The 23,374-nt window shown below is 40.8% G+C and overlaps 1 protein-coding gene across 2 annotated transcripts; it reads right to left on the reverse strand.

Annotated features, from left to right (window-relative positions):
• Positions 1–4,335: 4,335 nt before the first annotated feature.
• slc35f4 (solute carrier family 35 member F4) lies at positions 4,336–20,661 on the reverse strand. Of its 2 annotated transcripts, none has more exons than XM_026152724.1 (7): positions 20,109–20,661; positions 7,346–7,646; positions 6,912–7,131; positions 6,694–6,819; positions 6,413–6,605; positions 5,648–5,737; positions 4,336–5,098 (listed from the first exon to the last, which is right to left on the reverse strand). In XM_026152724.1, exons 1-7 carry the CDS (start codon positions 20,335–20,337, stop codon positions 4,857–4,859), a joined length of 1,401 nt encoding a protein of 466 aa, XP_026008509.1. In that variant the 5' UTR covers positions 20,338–20,661; the 3' UTR covers positions 4,336–4,856. The 2 variants fall into 2 exon arrangements, with proteins under 2 accessions (XP_026008509.1, XP_026008510.1); XM_026152725.1 differs by lacking the exon at positions 20,109–20,661 and adding an exon at positions 11,658–13,015.
• Positions 20,662–23,374: the final 2,713 nt, after the last annotated feature.

Below are 23,374 nucleotides of genomic sequence, written 5' to 3' on the forward strand. Positions count from 1 at the left end.
CAGTGGGTTCTCACGAGTTTCAGCTTCTGCATGCCTTCTGCATTTGGATCTCCATCGAAAAGGACAAATAAAAGAAGGCAAGTTAGGTTGGAATACACCGCATTCAAACAGAGTATGTATTAGATCAACAATTTCCAAGCCTGAGGTTAAATGTGTAGACTGTATCTTATGTCTTCTCTGCTGCCTGACATTTTAGAGGTGAGCTTGAGAGGCAGCTCTCTGAACCTCCAGAAACCTGCCCTAGAAAGGGTTAAATAAACTGGATATTGAAATCAACTAAGTTCATTTACTCCAGCACTGTAGTGAATTATAATTATGAGTTATTTGTACTTTACTGAAATATTTCTAGTTTGCTTTGCTGCATACTTCTGCTTCACTGCCAGGAAAATTCCTTTAATGTCTCTACTACTTATGTGCTATTAAATGCTCAGTATTTTCATATTGTCGTAAAGATATTTATAATTAAAGGAACTGACCCATCAGTTTTCATTGGAATTGGTGTTTTGTAGGTAATGGAAGAGTGGATGCTGGGTTTAAAGCCAAACACTCTAAAAAAAGAGAAAGAGTAACACAATTGTGGAGTCTATGCTTTTATTTGTTTCTGCAAGTTTGCATCTCCTGGGGGGTGGGAGCTTTTCTGTTCTCTGTAGCCTGAAAATAGATCCCGTTGAGGGCCAGTCATGGCTGTAGACCACCCCACTTTCCACTCTACTGGCACTTTAATCAGATCCACTGGGAGACAAGAGGAAGGGCTCAGACTCACAGCTGCCTCTCTCTCCCTCCTTTCCCATCCACCCCATTTTTTCTACCCTCTCCCACTCGCTCTTAAGCACCGTTGCAGACTGTTAGTAAAAATGTATGATTTAAATTATTGATGCTAAAGATGCACTTCACCTCTTCCATACTTTGTCAAGATGCTTTACCTGAATTACTTTGCTCGTGCCTTCTTGGCAGGTTGTAAAAAAACGGTGAATATCCCCATCTGTGAGGTCCCTGTCCTATAAAAAAACCATCAAAATTCCTTATTGGAATCGTTTGACATAGCATGAAGGTGACAGTGGGTTAGCAGTGATATTGTTATTTATTTTTATTTATTTTTTTATTACTTTGGCAATTTGATTGGCAGTGCTTGTGTGGCCAATTTTAAGGGCCAGCAGTTGCAGTGCCTGAGGAGAGATAATGACGGGATGTCTGGGTAATAATCACAACCAGTCAGAAACAATAATGAATGATGTCTCCCAGAGTCCCAGCGCAGATGTGAAATGTTTTAAAAATGAACCAGGCAGCACGACCAGTCTGTTTTAGTTAAATATATTAGGCAGCTAATTTTGCCAAGCTAACCCAAGGTCTTCTGGGTGGAGGAGAATGAATGATGCTTAAATTGCACACACAAACACAAAATCTGTAACACATAGTGATGAGTAACAAAACAAATAAATCTTAACTGGGAATGAAATTTGGCGCAGACTGACCTGAAAGCAAAGAAAGAGTTATTTCCTGCTTCAGTGGAGGAAAGGTTGTGCTTTTCTCTCCCACAGATCCTGGTGGCAGCTCCACAGCGTGTGGCAGTGCAGGGACTGTCCATTGTGGTTTTGGCTTCTGAGTCTTTTCTTGCAAAATATTACATGGGGCCACTTTATGCAATCCTGGTCTGGAGTGTGTAGAGCCCATTGTCCTGCTGTCGGTCCAAGAAGCTGACACTTGCAAAATACTTCTCGGTCCAAGCTATTTATGTAAAGTTTAATGGTTACAATATCTGTCTTAAAGTTGGGTGTTACAAATGACCTCAGTCACATGATGGCTCTGTGAGCGTAGACCCACTTGTGCTAATATTTCTTTTCCTTTTTGCCCTGTCCTATAAAAATGTCAGTAACTTCACTTTTAAAGGAGTCTTTTCAATTTGCATCATTTGCTTCAGCTGCTTCCAAGCAAACCCAGTGGTCTTCACATCCTCAGCGGCTTTCAAACTTATGATTTGTCCTGGAGCGTTGTTGTGTGGCACCCAAGTAAAAATGTGGTTAAAAGAGTAGGTGTACACTCCATCCCAACCTGACTTTCACATTATAATGAGCTAGGTTTCCATGGCAACTCTCCCTACAGGTTACTTTGTAACTCATAAGTTAATGCTTGAAAGAGCCTGTTATTTTCCTGCACCCCCTTTGCTATCTGAAAGCCCAGAGGGAGCAGAGAGGGAAATTGTTTTCTGACTGAAAAATATGACTCCAGTAGAGCTCATAAAAGCACCGGGGTAGGAAAAAACTGTTACAGTCCTGGTTCCTATTACACTGCATACAGGAGTTGTTGTGCATTTTTTTTCTGTGCTTGGTAATATTTGGAATTTTTTTAAAGACTGGTATTGTTTTTGTTATCATGCTAGCAGCATGGATCTAGGGATGGCAGTCCCAGTCTGTCAGTGTGTTGGTAAACTGCTTTCACCTGACTGAAATATTGTGTCAAACAACTACCCAGTGTGATTTTGCAAAGCCACTTGCGGTACCCAATTGCATGATTATAGCGCCACCTTGAGATGGATAGACGTTTAAATAAAAGGTATTGCTAAAATATCTTAGCAATCAATGACAGCAGGTGCCCGTGTCCCGTGGCTGCTAAACAAGCCCAAATCACCACCCCTCTACCACCGTGCTTGACAGCTGGTATGAGGTGTTTCAGCTGACATGCTGCATTTCTCTTTTGCCAAATGTGGCGCTGTCCATTATCACCGAACCCCTCCACTTTGGTCTGGTCTGTCCAAATTGTCCAGTTGTTCCAGAAGTCTTGTGGTTTGTTCAGATGTAACCTAAGCCATGCGACCAGGATTTCTCCTGGCAACCCTTCTAAACAAGCCATACTTGTTCAGCGTTTTTCTAACTGTACTGCAATGAACCTTAATATTTAACATGCTAATCGAGGCCTGTAAACTCTGAGATGTAGCTCTTGTATCCTCGGACAATTGTCGAATTGTATTGATGCACGCCTGAATGCTCCATACAAGCAAAACTGCCAAAACTTGTGCTTTTATAGAGGTGCTCACACTTGCTGATGATCAAACAATCAAGTGCGTGTGAATAGCAGCACCTGACTGCTACTTACCCTCTTTATTTCAATACAGGCATTATGGGTGTTTTCACAGGACTGCATATAGTTGTACTTTTTTAAGCATGACTGTATGTATTTTACAAAATACTTTTTCTGCAGCTAAAGATTATAAAAGATCCCTCTGATTAATGTGTTTTATCAGTTTCTAGCTGGATACCAGTGACCATTATGAAAGTACAATTTGAACATTGCATTTTTTTCCTTTTGCTTCTTCGACATCATTTATTTTAATATGTTAAAATGCCACCACAGTCGTTTAGCTGAAACTGTCATCTCAGCAAATGCTTCATTAGAGGTTTCAACTCACTGACTGTGCTCCACCATAACAGCACTGTAGTGTGACTCTTGGGATTGTCTGTTTTTCAAATAGTCCTACTGATGATCATCAGTAGGACTATTTGAAAAACATGTTTCTCACCATGTTATGAGATATTAAAAAAAAATCACAGTGACAAGATCATAGCATATGGTCTGTAGGAAACCATGTCCCGTGAGCTTTGACCATTGTTAGACATTTTCACCATTAATTGTGTGTATCTGTGAAAAAGGAAAAATTACAGTTAACTGTCAGTTTTCTGTGTATTGTGTATTTGTGTGTGAGAAAGCGAAGAACAGCACGGAAAAGCATTGTAATTCTCAAAGAGAAGAATTCTGGAAAGTCATCACTGCTGAATCAGAGCAACACAGAGAATACTAATACTGAATGAATCACACTACTTAATTTTGCTAAAAATACTTGTCCATGAGCAGTTAATGGTCAAAGGGACAACAGTCTGCTTTAGTTCATTCTGATAGGTGTGTTTCCATCTTTATAGCTAGCTTGACTAATATTATATATTCAGTAAATAATTTGTAATGGCAGAGAAGATTCGATTAAATAAAAAAATGTTTTAATATTACTCTGCTGATAATGTGATTCAGGGTGCAGTCATTTGCTTTTTTTATTTTTATTTTTTTTACATTTATTTGTGTCAAATAAATATACAGTCAGTTTATCAGTTCTAAAATATTAGTCTAATATTAATACCAAAAATGTGACCTCATGTCAGAGCTTTACTTAGAAACAGTGGAGCCGTTGCTTTGGTCTTTGGGATGTGAAGCTTTTCCAGCACCATTATCTGTATATAAATGTATACGAATGCTTTTCAGTTATCCAGGCAATAAAGTTCTGAAGCTAGAAGTTTTTCCAAAAATATTAGAAATACATACATGTGATTCTCAGTTAGATGCAGCTTTTTTGTGGGTTTTAAGACTTTTATTACAAAATCAAAAGATCCTGTACATTAAGCATAGTATAATCATCATTCTTCTATATAACGCTATTCAGTAAGATTTAAAATTATTACTCTTATTGATACAGATCTAAATAAATATCATAAATATGTGTAAGACTGAGCCAAACTGGCCCCGCTGATAGTTATATTCACAGAATACAGTCTGCAGAGCATCTCAAGGGGAGCCAGTCAGCTCTTGGTTTGGGTGCGTGCGAGGGATGGAGCGCGGCAAGTATGTCAAGAAAGTAAATAACACTTTCAGCTCTTTCAAGTTGCATGATCCATAAATGTTTTCAGTTTCCCCTGTTGTTGTGAAGTGATAGAAACAGTGCGTCTCCAGAGTGAAGTTTGAAGTTCAAGACGTTACTGCCTCACTTCCTGATAGATGAGTCCACATGGACTGAGCGTCCCACCACACCTCCAGTGTGGGCTCTGGAGAAATGTGGAGTTTCCAGACTGGTTAACAGAGGTTACTATCAGAGCATGTCATGCCAAGGGAATGGAGACAGTGCCATTTGCGCGACTGCGGCTTCGAGTGTGGGTGCTGGAGTCTGTGAGCTCCTCGCCGTGGTCCTCTGACTTTTTGTCCGCAATGGTGGCCAAGAAACGCAGAGTGACTGAGTCCCATTCCTCTGGTAGCAGCATGAGCAGGAAGCCCAGGCAGATGATGCAGGTGGCAGCCAGTCGCACCACACTGAAGATCACCTCATGTTTCAAAAGATCTACAGCTAGAGTGAGAGGGGAATAAATATGGGTGGGAACAAAAGAGGGAGCCAGAGAGCAGGATGGGGATAGAGAGTGTGAAGGATGAGAGAGAAACACAATCAAATCGAGATTAATTACATAAAGTAAGATAAACCACAGGACAGTGCGGCTGTAGGGGGATTAGTGTAACAAATGCAGCTTATAATCAGCACAAGCAATCCACTTTATCCTCTGTGTCTTTGTGGTCTGGAGCCCTGGGACAGGTTCCCGTAACCCACTGACCTTCATACAGACCATTAAGGAAAAGAACTCGTCTGCAGGCATTTGTGTTGCCTTGGGAATCTGATCCTCCCTTAGCAAGAGGATGGTTGCAGGATCTGTCGAGGCACACTGATGATTGGGTTTCCGGGACAAAAGAGGCAGACTTGCTGTGTAATCTGTTTGCTACAGTGGCCCTAAATGCTGACCTCTCAATACAGCGCCACAGTATGTGTGGCCGTTTACTCCATTTTTTACAATCATATTATTTTACATCAAAATGATCAGTGAATGGCAGATAATAGAAACCTTACCTGCATTTCCCGGCACACTGAGCAGTGTCCCTATAGAGATCAGAATGGGGTAAGTCAGTACCACACCAACATGGACCAGGATGTTGAACACTGCAAAAGAAACAGAAGACAGAAGAAACAGAAGACTCTGTGAAGGTTCTCAGTCATCCAGGTCATCGTTGTCTAAGGAGCTTGGAAAGAAAAGCGTCTGGACTTCTTTAAGTTGCTTGAAGACGTTTCACCTCTCATCCGAGAAGCTTCTTCAGTTCTAAGGTCAAATGGTGGGCATAAATCTGGGACTGTCCACCACTGACTCTAAGAACCGAAGAAGCTTCTCGGATGAGAGGTGAAACGTCTCATCTGGGAACCCATTAGCTTAGTTATCTGACCTAGCCACTGGGGATGGCGGCCAATATTTTGTAGCTTATGGTCTTGCCAGGTTATCTGGAAAGTGGATAATGGAACACTTCCTTCCACTCACCATTATTTATGAATACACATATATTTCAAAAAGCGAATAAAAAGCTAAATTGTTGTCAGTCGATAGCTAACGTTCCATTACTGGGGCTAAAAGCAGACAACAAACGGAAAGTGGAAAATTTCCGATACTTAAAATAATGCCCTTTGCCTACAGATCCTGTATTCAGACAATATAAACATCATATCCACCGAGTGACTGATGGTAACTATAAGAAATGAATCCCTATAGTTATACTAAAAGCCTTAAAATGATCCAAAATGGTTTGTACATGTGGATGAAACCATCCGGTGTATATGCACTCTCACCCAGCCACAGTCCTGCCAGTCCACACATGTATCCCCACGGCAGTGAGGAGAGTGAGCCCCAGTGCTCTACCCTGGTGAAATACAGGATGAGGGGCACACAGGAGATGAAGATGAGGTTGAAAAAGCCCATGGTGGAAAGAAAATGAGCCACTTCTCCAAGGTTGGCGCTGCCTAGGAACATCTTGAACAGCACCTGGATGGTGAGAAAACAAAGAGTTGACACGATGCAATCAAAAATCAAGCATAGCTCAGACTGGAACGGGCTTATGAGGAAGCCTGACCTTATAAAGAGCTGAAGTTGAGGCTGAGCCCACAGCCAATGCCACACCCACAAAGGAATCACCGTGGAAACCGTCAGCATAAGCCATCATGACAATACCTGTGATGGCCATTATGGCAGCCACAATCTGCACATAGACACATAGATGACACATTTTGAAGTAGTAAAAGCTTGTGTTAAACAGGTAATAAACAATCTCCTTCTTGTTTTCATACAGACCCGAACACCCATGAACCGGTCCTTGAGGACAATCCATGAGAGGAGAAAAACAAAAGCTTTGTGGCAACAGTAGAGGGCAGAGACATCAGTGGCGGTCAATTTCTTCAAGGCTAAGAGGTACAGGTAGTTGGTCAGTGTCCACAGGATTGAGAAGGGTGCTGTCCTCTTTACAAAAAGCTTGAGAGTCATTCCATCCTCCCCAAAGAGCTTGCTGCACTCCCTGTTAGAGAAAAACACCAGTAAAGTCTTCTGAATGGAAATGCTTCATTGTTTGGAAGACTGTGTTTAGAGAATGGACATGATGGTTGTTTGGCTCTCACAGGCTTGAGGGTGGTTTAATAATGGTTCCAACTCACCAGAGGTAAAATGATAATAGATCGGAACCTCCTCAGATATCACACTTGGCTTCTTAAAACTTCTTAAATGAGGTTTACCTGAATTTCTGGATGGGGGTCTGCTTCTCCCGTGTGGTGACGACATGTCCCGAGTAGTAGATGGGGAAGATGAGGATGTTCCAGTTGCTGCTGAACCAGGAGATGAAGAAGGGACAGGAGAATGACTGGAAGGTCAGCTTCACCACCTGAGTGGTACCCACCCAGGAGGAGGAAACACACAGCACCATCAGCAAACCACCCAGCACCTTCAGAGCCGTGTTGGCGCACGTATGGAAGGACTGGCTCTCCATACTGGTCTCACTTCCTGGTGTCTCTGCGTGAGATTCCGAGCCATCCTCTCCTGATGAGAGTCAAGAAGGGGGGAGAAAAATTAAAGGAAATCCACAGCTAGCATCAGATTTCATCTGAATAATTTTGATTAGTATAATGAGTTTAAACTTAACAACTTTTGTATTTTTTGCACCACTATATATAGACTTCAGTGCTGCCTGCATTGTGGCTTCCTGTCTGGGTTCCAGCACATGAGCTTCATCGATCAGTCGTCCTTAGTGATCACTGCCTCAGTTTGCCTTTCTTGCTGTGGTGGCACAATTGAGGCTCCGTTTAAAATGCATCGGGTTAACACGGTGCACGCTGCACATGCCATAAATAGCTTGGTTGCCTCATGATGCAGCATGTACTGTACTCCCTTTGTAGCCAGATGTGCACAGAAACCGGATGCCCAGAGAGCAAAAGTAAACCTAACCACATGACAGTCAACATGAAAGTCAGGCCAACCTTGGTGCTCATGGGACACTGTTCTTGTATCGCTGCTGTGAAAAGGAATTTACTGGAACTTTACTGGAACATCCAAATTGCAAAGGTTAAATGATACGTATGTCCCAGTGCCTTTATGGACGATCAGAGAAAGCAAAGTGGGATGTGTGTGAGCTCAGATCTGTTCTTTACCTCTCAACAGTGTGATCAATTTACACCAGGGCAGGAATAAAAGATGACATGTGCTGGCTGTTTGCTAGCTCAGCACCTAAAGCTCTGCCATTTCCGCCACAGACACCAGAGCCCTGCAAACACACTAGAACGTGTAGCAGTAGTAGCTCTCCTCTTCACAACACAGGGGTGCTCATTATTGCATGCGATAGTCTTCTGTTTGTTATCTGCAAAAAGACCTCAGCAGGATGTCAAGCAATGGGAGCACAAGTCAGTGACGTGTACTGGAAATGGATTGTACCAACAAGTGCAGTAAATAATCATTTCTTACATCAAAAGAAGCTGTAACACAGTGTGTGAAGAGCAAACTCTTTGATCAAACAGCCATTTTATCAGTAGGACAGCTGGTAGAAGTTTAGTTTTTGTAAAGTTCCTTATGTGATCAGATGCCAATATGTGTTTTAAAATCCATTCCTTCTTTTTACAGGATGCAAACAGAGGAAAACGTCACCAAACTTTGAAAGTAAGTTGATGAGTAACTTCATAAAACAATCAAAAAGTCTTGCCAAATGTGGTATATATCCTTTATAAGTGCATGAGATCATCGCCGGCACTCAGTGGCTGAAAAACTGCCCAAGAGATTATAAAATTGCAGATTGGACACAGTCATTACTGGCAGCCGTCTTCAATCAGTTCAAGGATAGAAGTAAAAAAATAAGAACATAAAAATGCTCCTTTGCAATTAAAAGTCCTGCATTTAAGATCGTATCAGTGTATTATCCTCTACATGTACTTAGCATCACATAAAAGGAGGGACTCTAAAGAAAATTGGTTTCCCTAAACTGAGTATCAGTATCAACTTTTGCATTAGTGATACATCAGTGCATTTTAACTTAACTTTATATGCATTATACTTTGTGTTCCTTTAAAGATTTTAGTTCACTGCAGAAAAAGATGCTAAATGGGGTTAGAAAGAAGAAAAAAACATGTTTTTCAATGCTCAGTACACTAAAACACAAAGTAATGATTTAAAGTAAAATGTAACTATAATAAATAAAAGAAAAATATATGCTAGTCAAATTTCATTTGACCTGGTTCCATTAAATTTAACATTTCAAATTGTAAAATTTAGATGTAATCAAATTAATTAAAGTCAGAATTAGGGAACAAATATTTTTTTGAGTGTAGTAGTCTCTAGGCAGGCTAGCTGTGCTTTAGGGTACAGGTAATGGGGAAGTTAACAAATATATATTTTTTATAGTAATACAGTTTTATTCCAGTCTGGGCCTCAAACAATTATTTAGATGAAACCAAATGAGTGTTTTAAAAGAAAAAAAGCATTCCTCATTATAGACAAATAACTTGTTTTTCAACTGCAAAGCACCAGTGAGCTTTCTAGTTAATGTATTGGTGTAAAAAAACAAACAAAAAAACTGTGGAATGAGGCATATTACAAATTTAGCATAAAATGGAAACACCCGAGTAAAGTAGCTCCAATAAAGCTCACGTGAATGTATTTTCCAACACTGCATTGCTGCAGCACTGACCGTCTGTCCACGGTGCAGAGTGGAAAATTCTTCAATGACCATTTACACTTTGAAGGCTTTTACGAGCCTTCAAAGTGCAAAAGAAAAATATTGTTTAGCACCCAACAATTCAAAAGTAATAATGAGTTCAACCCCCACCACAAAAAACGCTCGCGGGAGAACAGCACTTAAACTGTTTCTATTCAGGGGATGTGTTAAAGGCAAAAAGCTCACCGTCGATACAGTTTCTGCAGGATCATCGAGGGATTTCATTTAATTGCATTCTGTCACAGCAAGGGTTCTTAATCAAACTAATGAACCTGGTGGTTGCTAAGTGGAAAAAACTGAGATCCGATATTTCTGCAATAGAGAAGCAGCTCTTTTATTTATTTTAATTTTTTTTTTTTTTTTTTTTACTTTAGGTCTGTTTTTCTTCATCCACACAGCAGGATGGTTTGTGTTTCACAGCACCGACAAAACCTAAAGCTTTTAGTGTCAGATGCAAGCTTTTCTGTCCTGAGGTAAAAGCCACAACAGGCTCATCTGATGCCAAGACGCAGTAATATTATAACTCTACTATTCCCCTGTCTCATAAAAGTTGCTCCCATTGCCAAAATTGTATTCTCATAGCAGACAGTATTATTGCTGACAAATATTGGTGGTAAAATTTTGCAAAGGAAACAATAATCTCTGCTAAACACAGGCTGACAACACAGTACTGCAGGAGTGAAGGTAAATTCAGTCCAACTCAGGGCAAGTTTTATGAAAAGCTCAAATTTAAGGTTAGTAGTGTTAAGGTATCTGTATGTCCATGATGAATAATTAGTTACTTAGCGCTGGGGTGTTTTTTTTTTGTTTTTTTTTTAAGTGAGTGATGATCAGTTTTGGTGCTTTGGTAGGTAAAATGTGATTGGATAAAAGAATGAATACATGCACAAATATTAAAATCTACAAGTCAGGATAAAATGAACAGTGTGTTAAATGTAACCCAAGAAAAGCTAATTTCCTCATGTCAAAGAAGCATCCACTGCAGTGATACTCGGGATAAAAAAGTGTAATATTTTGAGGTTTTTTATAGTTTTATAGGTTAAATGCACAGTAGCTTATATCGGTTCAGACATGGAGTCAGAGTATTTGGAAGTGCTAGAACACTTCATTGCAGAAAACCCAGTGCTGCATAGCATCAGTCACCACCGGCACCCATTTATCCATTCATCGTGATGCAGTATGCTTCTGGAACCTCACATTTTAATCCATTTTCTCCTTTATCGCCACCACTAATGTTGCACGGCAGTGATTGATGGAGGCCCGTTGAATCCAATAAGAGGCTCATAGTCTTGTCTGCAGTTTTTAGCCAGCTTAGCTCAGGTCAAAACGCATTAAGTCTTTATCCAAATTAGGCCTGAAGATGAGACATGGATATCATGATGCTGATGAAAAGTTGATTAGTGGCATCACAGTAATCTCTGTTAACAGAGTTAAAGGTGGGGGGCTAAAATGTTTAATCAGATGAGGGGGAACAACAACAGGCTTTACACACTCCATTACCATTACACTGCTACCAGGAGGCTGAAATAATAGAAAACATTTTTTTTACAGTATTCAAATTCAAACAGTTTTTAGATCCAAAGGCTGCTCTCATGTAAATGGAGCAGGATATAATTTGGAAACGTCCATATTTATTAAAATCTCAATATTTCCTATGAAGACTTATAGACTCTACATGGCACTTTGGTGTATTTGATGCCTTGTAGGAAACAAAATGTCACTCGTGACCCTGAAAATAAAAGTTAAGTACTTTGTCGTATCTTATTTTTCTATTTACACACACAATGCATACAGTATACTCCAGTACAGTATAAATGGCATCTTGTGTCTCTTTGGAGCTTTCAGTTTACCTTCAGAGTTAGGGCAGGTCAGGACCTGAGTGCTGTATGAGCTGAGAGGAGCCACTCGGGCTGAGTGCTTCTTCATCCTCCACTGGGGGCACCACACACTGTCCTCCCCTGGAAGTAGTGTGTATTTGAGTTTAGAAGTGTTGCTTGGCTGCTGCTGCAAGCTCAGCAGCTCCTTCAGCTCGCTCCGTGCATCCTCAGACTCCCGACTCCTCCGCTTTTTCTTCACACTCTTGACTGCCTCCTCCTCCTCTTCCTAGGTCTCTGTCAAATCTTTAGTCTCCTTCCAGGACTCAAGTCCTGACTCTCTGTTCCTCTCTAGCCCAGCACGTCTGTATAGTGCCACAGCTCAGTGGTGATAGCGAAGTGGAAGTGTAGCGAAGTGGAGACCCTACAGTTGCTCTATCATGCCGTGATCCAGCTCTGCCAGTGTCTCCAAGGGAGACTGAGCTTCAAGTGTGTGTGGCATGGTGCAATCACTCCCCTCATCTCTTTCTATCCTCCCCCTCCTCTTTTCGTGTCTGTCTCACTCACTTTTCCCTCCTCTTCCTTTGCTCCGCAAATCAGCAGCTTTGTTTGGAAGGTAACCAAGCAGCTCAGGCAAATTTATGCTGTGCTAGCTGTGCCCCCTCTTTTCCTCCTCCCCTCTCTTTTCTACCTGACAAGGCTCTCCTTACTTTTTCCATCTCTCTCTCTCTTTAATCTCCCTCCCTGTACAAACTCTTGCCCTCTGTCTTGCAATGCCTCTCTCTTTCCTTGGCACCTCTCCTGCTCTTGACTACCCCTTGAGAGTCATATTATTAGTAGAGCTCTCTCCGTCTTGTTGCCTCAAACCCTGACACATTAGTCAATTGAACGACGATATGAAAAAGGCAAAAACCATGTGCATACTACAAAAGAATACATGACAATCCCAGGCATTTAAATCCTGTTGTGCACAGAGGTCATCTTAGTTCTCTCAGAGGGAAAATAGGCCTTTTTACCCACATAATCCACACTCCACTACTATATGTTTGCATTTTATTATTGCACGGTACTCACGCGTTATTTCCATATTCTACAATCTGAATCTGAGTTATTTAAAGCAGAATACATTACGAGTTAGTAAAACAATCACTTACAGTGTTCTGTATCTGTTTACTTAAATGAAGAATCACACTGGTTATCTGTTGCTGACTTGGATGGAAGTCAAGAGCTCCCCTGTTATTCTTATAATTTCATGCACGTAAGAAATCAGGTTAAGCAAAGCAGAGGTACTTCCCCTCTGTGTCGTTCCATTGTACCAAATTTACTTGAAGGCAGAAGGTAAGAAAAGACTCTACATAACACATAGATCACCAAGATACGGTGGGCCGGAGAGGTCAAACGCATTACAACGTAAGAAAAGGCCAGCAAGTACAGAAACTCTACAAAAACACACAAAACAAGTTGAAGAAAACAAAGGAGAAATGGAAAAGAAAATGTATGAATCACAACAGAAGTGTGTTTTGTGTATTATATGAATCACATTTTTCTCCCTTACAACACAAATGAATCCACAGCGTCTTTTAAGTGCGTCTCAGTGCGATCCTTTCCGTGTTTTGGTTTCTGTCACTTCAAAAGCTTCTCAGTTTGTATTATGTTTGACCTCTCAGGGCCACCTTACCAAGAAAATGAAAACACTTTCCTACAAGTCAGTCCTAATTTTAAAAATTCAACAAATGTCCATTTATGATAAATCACTGTAGTGTGGTTCTTAAAAAAAAATCCATAATCACTGTAAGCACTTTTGATAAGAATTTCTTTATTTATGCAGAAATTTCTGTGGATGTTAGCTGTTTATTTATTTATTATATGCTGGTACTTTAACGAAGGATTTTAATATTTTATCCGTCACTGCTGCACAGTCAAGGGAAACCCTCATCAGCAGCTATGTTGATGATCGGAATAGCGTTTGTGAGTCAGGCTCAGGATTATAGTTGGTCAGGAGTTTCCATTTCAAGGAAAGCCATGCAGTTATTCAATCTGATGCTGTGGTTTATCTACCTGAAGATTTAATGGACCTAAATATCACTCTGGCCTCTACGTCAACAACATATCAGTGCCAAAGTATATGCGGTCAGACACATGAGGCGATGCAGCCAGTAATAAATATTACTATGAAATCTTACAGTAAAATCTGAATTGGAGAAGCAAGACCAGGAGCAATGTGACCTGAGAAACAGGAAACAGGGGAACCACTCAGTACAGTAACTGCAATGTGATTTTTGCCTAAGTTGGCTGGCTGTGAATACTGAAAGCTATTTGCAGCATGTCTGCTCCAGGATTTCTGTTAACGTCTGCCTCCCGTTTCAAATGCTGATCAGCCAAAGATCTGGCAAAGCTACAAAGGGCATAACAGATCAGAGTATTTGTTGTGCATTCTTCAGGCTGCGAGAGAATAGAAAACAGCACAGTTATTGTTTGGCTGTTTCTTGCAAGTGACAAAAAGACACTGAAAATTTGGGGCCACGTTCCAGTAACATTATGGTAATTCATCTGTTAGAGTTCAACACTTTGAAAAAAGCACTTCTCTACTTTCAGTTTTAGGATGACGTTGTGATGCAGGCACATTTATTCCCTGGGGTCACCCAGTTACAGAATGAGTGTAACAAGAATACTAATGCTTTAAATTATGCAACCAGAATCAGCATTGTTTTAAAATGTTTGCACATTTAATGTGTGACAAGCAGGACTGAATACGTAATCCAGGGACAAGCTGGAGGGTTAAATGTAAAAATAGACCTGCTGATGAGAGGAGCCAACACCTAGACACTGAGGGGACAGAGGAGCGACCCAGTCAGCAAATCCTGGGATTCGAATCAGTATCGGATTAAGAGAAATACCTCTTGTCACAGTTCAATCTCAAATATTGGACTAACAACTCTAAGTTTTAAGAAGATTATTGCTTTCTCTATCCTGCGTTACTATACTGTTCGGCCTACATCTAACTTTGGATGCTTTCTTTTTTGTTACTGCTGAGAGGAAAGTTACTGATCATTCATTCCCATCAGACCTTTACAACATATCTGCATTTTATTCTACAATTCAAGCAAACCATACATGAACTTCAATCATTCAATAACTCTCTAACTAAGAAAGAAAGACAGAAAAAATTCTAATAATAATCCCTTTTTAGAGTAGCTAATAAAATGGAAAGTGTGTCTATATAACAAAATGGTCTGCAAGCATAACTGATCAAAGCACAGTATACCACAGCATCCTCCCTCTTTACCTCCATAGCAACACAGTCTCCTGTGCACACTGACGCACTCGACCCATTCAAGCTCTTTTGTCATTCAGATTAACTAATGCTCGACAGTTTGCAGTAGACGGGTCTTTGTCTTTAGCACCTCTCTGTTACTCATCACATCTCAACAAGGTCCGGGAGCAAAGACGACGAGCACAGGGCGCTAATTTTAGCTGAAAAGCCTTTGAACAAATTTCAGGTGTGTATCCAGACACGGTACCTCAACAACTCAACCCAAGGTACTGAGAACATTTGAAGATGAGGACATCTAGTGGTAAATATGATTGGCTGCATTACAGGTGGGACAGGAACACGGGGAAAAAAACTCTTAAAGAGACAATTTTCTCCAAGCCTTAAAGGGTTGAGTCACTCACATTTCTGCACTACGCAGTCAAAGTTATGGTGATTTTTTTATATTAAAACAATAACAAAGTACATTTTAAAATATCAACATCAGTGTGTGTTAAACTAGGCCCAGTTAGCATTCACAATTAATAGGATTTGTCCTTCTGAGCCAACTGAACAAAGTGGTAAAAAAATGGTAAATGGCCTGTATTTGTATAGCGCTTTACTTAGTCCCTGTGGACCCCAAAGCGTCAAAGCAAGGATATGGCTATTACTGTGAGTTTAGTGGGTTCAGTCTGTTACTGTGGGAACTATTTATTTTTTGTCTACACAGACCTACACTCAATTGGTTTGGTTTTGTTCGTTTTTTGTTGGGGTCTTTTTTCTTTGTTTTATTATATTTTGTTGTTCTCATTTCATGTAGACATTGAAAACCTACACGAGTGTTAATGTTCTTCTATGTTAAGCAAGTTGAGCTTGTTTGTAAGTAAATGTCACCCCCCTCCCACACACACACACACACACACACACACACACACAAAACAGACACCCAGACCCATGCTGCTTTCTTCTTTTGTTTGTGCTCTATCACTAAATCCAATAACCAAGTAAAATGCACCGACATCCCATACCTGTGGTGTATGGCCATTTGACTGTGGAAACTTTGGGTACGCCTGATTAATAACACCACAGATACTGACTTTACTAAGTAGATCAGTTTGGGAATTTAATAACACTTTAATAAAATATGGCTTGGTCATTATTTCTGGGGTTTGTTTTGTTGGTCCAGTTCACAAACAAATAATCCCACTGACTTTCTAAAAATGATGGAAACATTTTTACAAAGATTTATTGATGTGATTAGATTTACAGACCACAAGAGGGCAATGTTTGGCTGCAGCTCATACCTCAGTGTAGCAGCAATGCACGCACACACACATACTCTCTTCCCATATTATGTAATGTTACTTTGCATGACAGCAGTTGGCTGTAATGTATATGCTCCTTTATTTCTTACTGATCACTCAAAGGGCTTTTACACTACAGCCATTAACCCGCTCACACAGTGACAGACGCATCCAGAGCAGCTGGGGTTCAAGTGTCTTTGTGGGCGATAATCTCTGCAATAGCCCCAGGATACTTGCAAAACAAAGTTCCTAACCATAAATTGCTGAGGTGAGCTAAAGAAAAAATCTTTCTTTTCTTTTTCTTCAATTTTATCACCTGAAATGGGCTGCAATACTACAACATCGAGTGTACAGTCGCACAAGAATAGGTCAGCACTTCTGTAACTCTCATGGAGAAATATTGCACCCATTACTCCCAGGTTAGTTCTGTGCTTTTGCAGGAGCATTGAGGACTAACAGCACTCCAGGAGTCATTCAGGCAAAGCTCATATCCCATTCGTTGGCCTGGCTATAAATAGCACAGAGTGAGCAGGCATGGGAACGGGACGGTCCAAAATAAGTATGTGCACATACAGAATGTTTGAGGAAGAAAAGGGATATTCATCTAGTGTGAACACTGTCTGATTTTAAAGCACACTCACAGGCATGTATAGATTCACAATCATCATCTGTCTTCTTTCCTTATGTTTCTAGACTTTGTCTGTGGACAGAAGTAGACATAAAAACACACTGCTCTGTGATAAATGGTTGCCTTTCCTGCCCTTCCTCCATATAATTTCCTTCTGAGTGCTCAGGTGTGCCCCTGCTTTACTGTGACGCCTGCCTGCAGTGAAAAAGATATAGGTCCAGTACTGAGTGGGGCTTCAACTACAAGTACCTGCAATTTCTCTTGCACTGTACCTATTTACCCAGCGGGGAGCGCACACGCACTACACACTTTTTCTAAATTACCACCTCAAAAAAGACACCCAGCAAATTACAGCAATGTTTTCCAGGAGGTGCTGGGGAAGCATTTGCCTCACACACCATTGTTCTGTTAGAATTTACTTTCCTTTTATTTTCTCATTAAAAAATTGATTCCGTTACAGCTTCTCACTGGAGCACGCGTTCATAGCTGTGCAACCATGTAAGTAGCGGATCAAGAGATATTGCACCTTGCTTGTTTAGAAAAGCATTTACTTTTTCCCTCTCAGATTCTGTCACTGCATGCAGCCATTGTGTCATGACTGTACTGTATGCATTAGAGTCCGGACCTTGTCTCCAAATGTGGTCCACAATTCCCCTCAGAGGCATCTTCTAATTCAACACAGATGGCAAGTGGCAATACGAACAAACTGGCAACAAGATCTTACTAAATATATCATTACGCCATAGGCTTGGCAGGACAGGCCTTCTGTTCTATTTAGGTGCTCCTTTGTCTTGTCCTTTATGGAAAATGATACTCACCAGCTTGAGGGACATGTGATTCAAAGTGTAAACAAACCACAGTACTTGAGTGCAATGCTTTCAGGCAGCAAGACGCAGCAAAGAAAGAGAAGAAGAATTAGCAGGATGATGATGTGCAAATAAAATTTTGTCAGATTAGCAGCTACGTGTTTAAGAGCTGTAAACACAGGAAAAACACTGACAAGCTGCACTGGAGAGCACCTTGTATGGACTTTCATTCATTTGATTGATAGATGGAAAAAAACAGGGGAAACGGATTTATCTAAAAAATGGGAAATGTCTTTCAGGTCAAAAAAAACCTTCTGACTGATCTTTTATAACCTTGGTACGGCTCTTGTAATCCACACCTGCTCCCTATATTTCAAATAATATCACAGACAGCACCCCATCTTTCATTTTCACAAGTACAGAATATTATAGACGATAGAATAACAGACTCAAGGCTGCAAAAACTGGAAGCCAGAGCCTCACCAGATACTGATCTTCATTATTGTTTAATTTGATGATTATTTTTTGTTTTTCTTTTTTTCTTCTTCTTTTTTTTTTGCAGAAATAGATGATGAATAATTTAGCCTGTGTTGTCAGAAAATAATGAAAATGCCTACTGTTCTTCATGTTGGCATTTTTATTTAAAAATAGCAAAAACAATCTTTCAATAATCAGGAAAAAAAAACTCTTTTTACTGGCCAATCAGTAATCAGCAACAGCACCTTATCATCTCAGCCTTCTGCGATATACATCGGAATATTTGCACTATTTAAAAACTAGAAGTAAATATCAATGATGCCAGTGCTACTTCAAGCTTCTAAAATACAAAATACTTTATTTATTAGAGCCAGTCATTCAGGACTGGTTACATAACTCTGGTGCTGTATCAGAAGCCTCTGAACTGTTCAATCTGTCTTCAATTGAAAGTTTGGACTGCTCCTGATTAATCAGGTGTTCTTTCAATAGATTAATCCAGACAAGTAGACACATTCTCAAGTAAAATGTGTGATTGCGTTCATGGTTAATCTACTGCAACTGACACCCCTGATAAACAGGAGGCGGTTAATGAAAGACAGGCTCATTTCGCTTTTTCTTTCCGCAGCCTCTATCTAAAAAGCCATTGAGATGCTCCGAGCTGATCTGAAAGAGCCTCAGCTGGAACTGTTCTCGATTGAATGAGACCCTATCAGCATGGCGGTATTTCCTTTGAGATTTCAAATAGATTTGTCACCGTATATCACAGAGCAGGGAAGCCATAACATTGAGAGCACATCGTTTTCCTGCATAAGTCAGGAATTTATGTTTGAACTTTTATGTAGCAGCCAGAGGGAGATGTTAGGGAGCCGCTGTTGCGTGCCCAATTTAATTGAGGTTAAGGGTCTCAGCATCTGAATGTCAAGACACTCACATGATGACCAGCTGCATTTTGGGGAATTTGTTTAACGGGAAAAAATCCCTTTAAAAGAGAAACGACATAAAATCGTAGTGGTTAGGCCAATTATGCAACACAAAGGTGAATCTGTGCCTGTGCTTTAGGCCTTGTCAAATCCTCCTCCTCTCACCTCACTTCATTACTATAGAGCCATTTATGATAGCACTGATTGGCTTTTCAAAGAGCTTAGTGCTTTTCTCCCCACTTTTCTCTCTCATAATCCCGCTGCCAATGGCAACACTCGAACAAAACCGGAGGGCAAGTTTTCTAAAGATCATCCCTGAACAAAGTGCACCATCAGCTCTCTTCTCCAATCACAGCCATTGTCTCAATGTCAGCAAATTCAGAGCAATGCCTGACACAAATCAAAACCTCTTTGACAAGAAGAAAATTATAGAGAAGCTTAGCTAACACATACACGCACTGCTGTATTTGAAGCATGCCAGGAGATAGCTGGTAATATTCCCATCCATCACAGGAGAAGCTGTGAGATTTTGAATAAACAATTGATTGGGAGTGACTGTTCACAGCCTTCGCCAATGTGGGGAACGTGAGCGCTCGATAGCTGGCAACCTTAGAGTACAGTTCAAGCAGTCACTTAACTGCATGGCTCTTTGCTGTGTAACTGCATTGTCTCGCAGCGCTACATTTGGTTCGTATGCCTCTCTCTGCCCCCTTACCCCCACCTCCCCCTCACTAACAGAGATGGACGGGCCAGCTCATCACCCACCCTCCAGCTGACAGTGGCAGAGATGGACACTCTGCTGCTCCTTAACAGCCACAATTAAAATCCAGTTTTCATTAACCAATTTTGCACAAGGCCTAATTAGAATTTAAAAGATTTGGCAATTGTACACTGTTTCTTCCAAACACCGAATTACAAGCATTTTTGCTTTTGGCAGCTATAACATGCTTTGATAGGCAGCACCGTTTTCCCAGAGTCTTTAATTTACGCAGTATCACACTTGCCTAATAAATGCGTGAACCTGTCACATCAACAAATGACTACACCAGACTACTTTCTTTTTCTTTTTTTTCTTTTTCTTTTTTGGCATCTTTTCACTCACTTCTATGACTGGAGTATCCCGGGTTGTAGCCGTAGTAGCCGGTGATCCTCAGAATCCGGTCCTCAATGTCGTGCAGTCCGTTGGCTGTCGCTTTGGGGCTGCTGTCCGTGAAGACAGCGCAGCTGCCACCGGTCGGCGTCGACTTGCCCGGCAAGTGTGTGCTCTTCAGGGGCTCCAGCCGAATACAAGGCTGGTCTCCACTCTCAAAAACAGTCTCGGTGCTCATCATTGTAGGTCTGAGCGGGAGGAGATGATATGAGACCGGGGACGAGCCTTGATAACCATGCGAGAGACCTCCGGGGCTGCATCAACAATTAGCAGCATGAGGAAGGCATCCAGACCCACATCCACATTCCTTCAGTGATGCTCTCGGACGCAGAGCAAGGTTATCAAACTCAAGCAGCCTGGCAGCCGTGAAACACCAGGGGGCGTGTCACTACTATCACATGCGTTTTTATGCGTGTTTAATAAAACAAGAGACGGCAAACTTGGCTGCGATCAGCGATGAAGAGCAGAGTCCGCTTATAGCAGTATCTATAAAATGAAATAAAAAAGCAACGTGGTTAAAATAATCAGTAAAACGAGTTTTCAGTAATTAGTTACTCTAATGCGTTTTTTTTATTTCATGATATCTCTATAATATACCGTTTTTCCTTCGGTCATTTCAGTTTAATGAAACAGCTAAATTGTATTTTTCAATTATTTGGGGGTAGTGGATCTTTTGACTTCCCCTTGGTATCGCTGTTATATTTCAGTTGATGGCTGGCATGCGCTTTTATTTCCTTCTCTTCTCCTTCGTCTCTTTATCGAGTTCTACTGAAGAAAGAAGGGGCTTTATTTTAGGAATATAAAAAATCAATCGGTCTACAGCTGGGTGCCGGGGGACACATCAGACAGAAACTGATTAAATAAATCGTAACTTCTCGTTTAACCCAACACAAAAATATCCTTTAAAAGACCACAAGCAGTTTATTTTTGACGCTCTATTTTCAGCACGTATTCACTACCCCCTCTGGCTCTCTGTTATTTGTGGACTAATCCTGGACCTCTCACGGACTTTTGTGTTTGTTGTTAATAAAACATGCGTGTGTGTTTGGCACAGGTTTGTCTCACTGCTGTGGGCCCTTAAATGTGTGTTATTTTTCTTATTGTCAGCCTTTGTGTAAAATGTTTTTCTTTTAGTGTAAAAGCTCACAGATTATGAAGTTTGTGCACACTGCTGCTCACCATAGCCAGTCAAGTTTTTTTCTTACAATTTTCAAGCGCTTATTATGAATTTTATTCTAAGGTAAACCCCCAGAACAATCTCTTTTCCTCAGCTGGCCACAGGTTCTTGTGCTGGCTCAGGAAAGCTCCACTTGACTGGATCTCCCAGCTTGCAGATACTTGGGGAAAAAAAACATTCAGAAAACTGGGCTCCAAATCCAGTAACACAAGATGCAGTATTTCAGTGTCTCTGCGATACGCCTCTTTTCCAAGTCCTCCCCTCTCTGTGTGAAATCGATTCCCAGTGTGTGGAGAATTTGTGCCCCTGTTGGCATTGTTGTGCAGACACATGCTGGGGTTTATGATGCCCTTGGATGGCAGAAGTGCTTCCTCCCCCTGTCTTACTTACTAAACCAATCTCCACCTCATGTTCTTTTGTTTCAGTTTGTTTGCACTCCAAAGCACTTATCTCACACATTCAGTTCATGGACAGCTTTGTGGCTACAACAATGAAATGCCAATGCCCAGAAACTTTCTCCTTGCCTTTTTGTGAGAATTGCTAATTTATTATTGGACACTTTCTTACAAGTCTGTGCAGCTCAATCCAAAAAAAGTTTAAAAAAAGTTTTCTTCATGTGTCTACTTTTGTTACATTACTGTATAGTTTATGCAATACAATATCTAAACGGCTACAGTAGCAAATTTTGCATTAGTTTGTGCCCTTTCATGTCTGAGGTGCTCGTCAGAGTTACTATTTTCTGTCAGCTGTTAATGCATGAAGAAGAGTTCAGCTCAGGGGGAAAATTGCTCTCTGACAGCAGCAAGCTTATTAAAAGTCTTTGCAGCTATAACCCACATTAAGAAAGCAGTTTATGCATGAACTGTTACAATGCAAGGCCTGGCATTTTGGATTTTAAATGCTCGTGCTCTGTGTTGTATGAAAGTGTCATCGCAAAGTGATCTCTAAAGAAATCACTCCATCCTTGAAGCAATATCTTAAAAGCTATTATGAAAAGATGATCCTCGTATCAACTTTAATAGGATTTCTAATTGTCCCCCAGCAATGAGGCTGACCTCAATCTCAGACAACATGATTATCATTCAGAGCATCTCCCTGATGTGAATCCTCAGTGCATGATAAATTACCGTCTCACCTTCCTTTCCTTCCACCTCTAGTGTGGGAGAATATGTGAGAGAGCCCGAGTCTAAAACTCAGATTGTCTTATTAATCAAATCTTCAAATGTTTCTCACTTTTTGGTGTGCCGGAGAGTTTTTCATCTGTTAATATACAACAACAGCATGTACAACCGGTGTGTGCAAAGAGCACAATATTTGATGTTGAGAGCTGAGAACATCAATCAAATGACAGTTTAGCTATAATAGCACTCTAATGGCTCCCTGACTCTTCTCCTCTGTGCTTGTGGTAGGCAGTCTACCACACAATATAATCCTTTACCTAAGTGGAATAAAAGGACACACCGAGGAGACAATATGTCCCATGTGACTTCATCCCAGACCAACCCCATCACACCAGCACCTCCCACAGAGGCTCAGCAAGTCACCTTAGAGATCAGTGACTGACTCCCCAGCCACCTGCTGTATAAATATTCAATGCGCACTAAAGATAAACCCGGCTCGTGCACGGAGAAAGAAAAAGAGGGCCGTTCAACAGAAGAGGAGGGTTAGAATTTCAATATAGTTAGTCCAGCTGTGATTGGAAGGCATGTTGGCCTGAAAAGGTCATATTTAAAAGCTTGGTAAACGTTCAATAACTTTCTCAATTGGAGAGAAACTGGAATGTAAATGCAGCGAGAAATGAATATTCATACCAGAGCCAGTTTTTCAGATTGAAAAATCACATATTCAGACATTGAGATAGTTCTCTTCCAACTACAGAAACTATCCTGTTGCACAACAACAGTGCTTAAGATGAAATATCATTATGTCCTTTGAAGCCTCACATGACCTTTCTTTGTTGTCTCCATGCAAAGAAAAACACTTGCGTCTCACAGAGCACTCTCCGGCCTATAGGATTTCCTCTTCCACCTCCTCTGTCTTC

The sequence above is a fragment of the Astatotilapia calliptera genome, chromosome 19 (genome assembly GCF_900246225.1).
Source record: "Astatotilapia calliptera chromosome 19, fAstCal1.2, whole genome shotgun sequence".
Lineage (NCBI taxonomy): Eukaryota > Metazoa > Chordata > Actinopteri > Cichliformes > Cichlidae > Astatotilapia > Astatotilapia calliptera.

What these genes read in the sequence shown, in the direction of transcription:
- slc35f4 (XM_026152724.1), bottom strand. Translation starts at nt 20,337, where the DNA reads ATGATGAGCACCGAGACTGTTTTTGAGAGTGGAGACCAGCCTTGTATT. An exon ending in ACTGGCAGGACTGTGGCTGG is followed by an intron (nt 5,738 to 6,412) that starts GTGAGAGTGCAT and finishes TTTCTTTTGCAG; the next exon opens with TGTTCAACATCCTGGTCCAT. An exon ending in CAGTGTGCCGGGAAATGCAG is followed by an intron (nt 5,099 to 5,647) that starts GTAAGGTTTCTA and finishes CTCTCACTCTAG; the next exon opens with CTGTAGATCTTTTGAAACAT.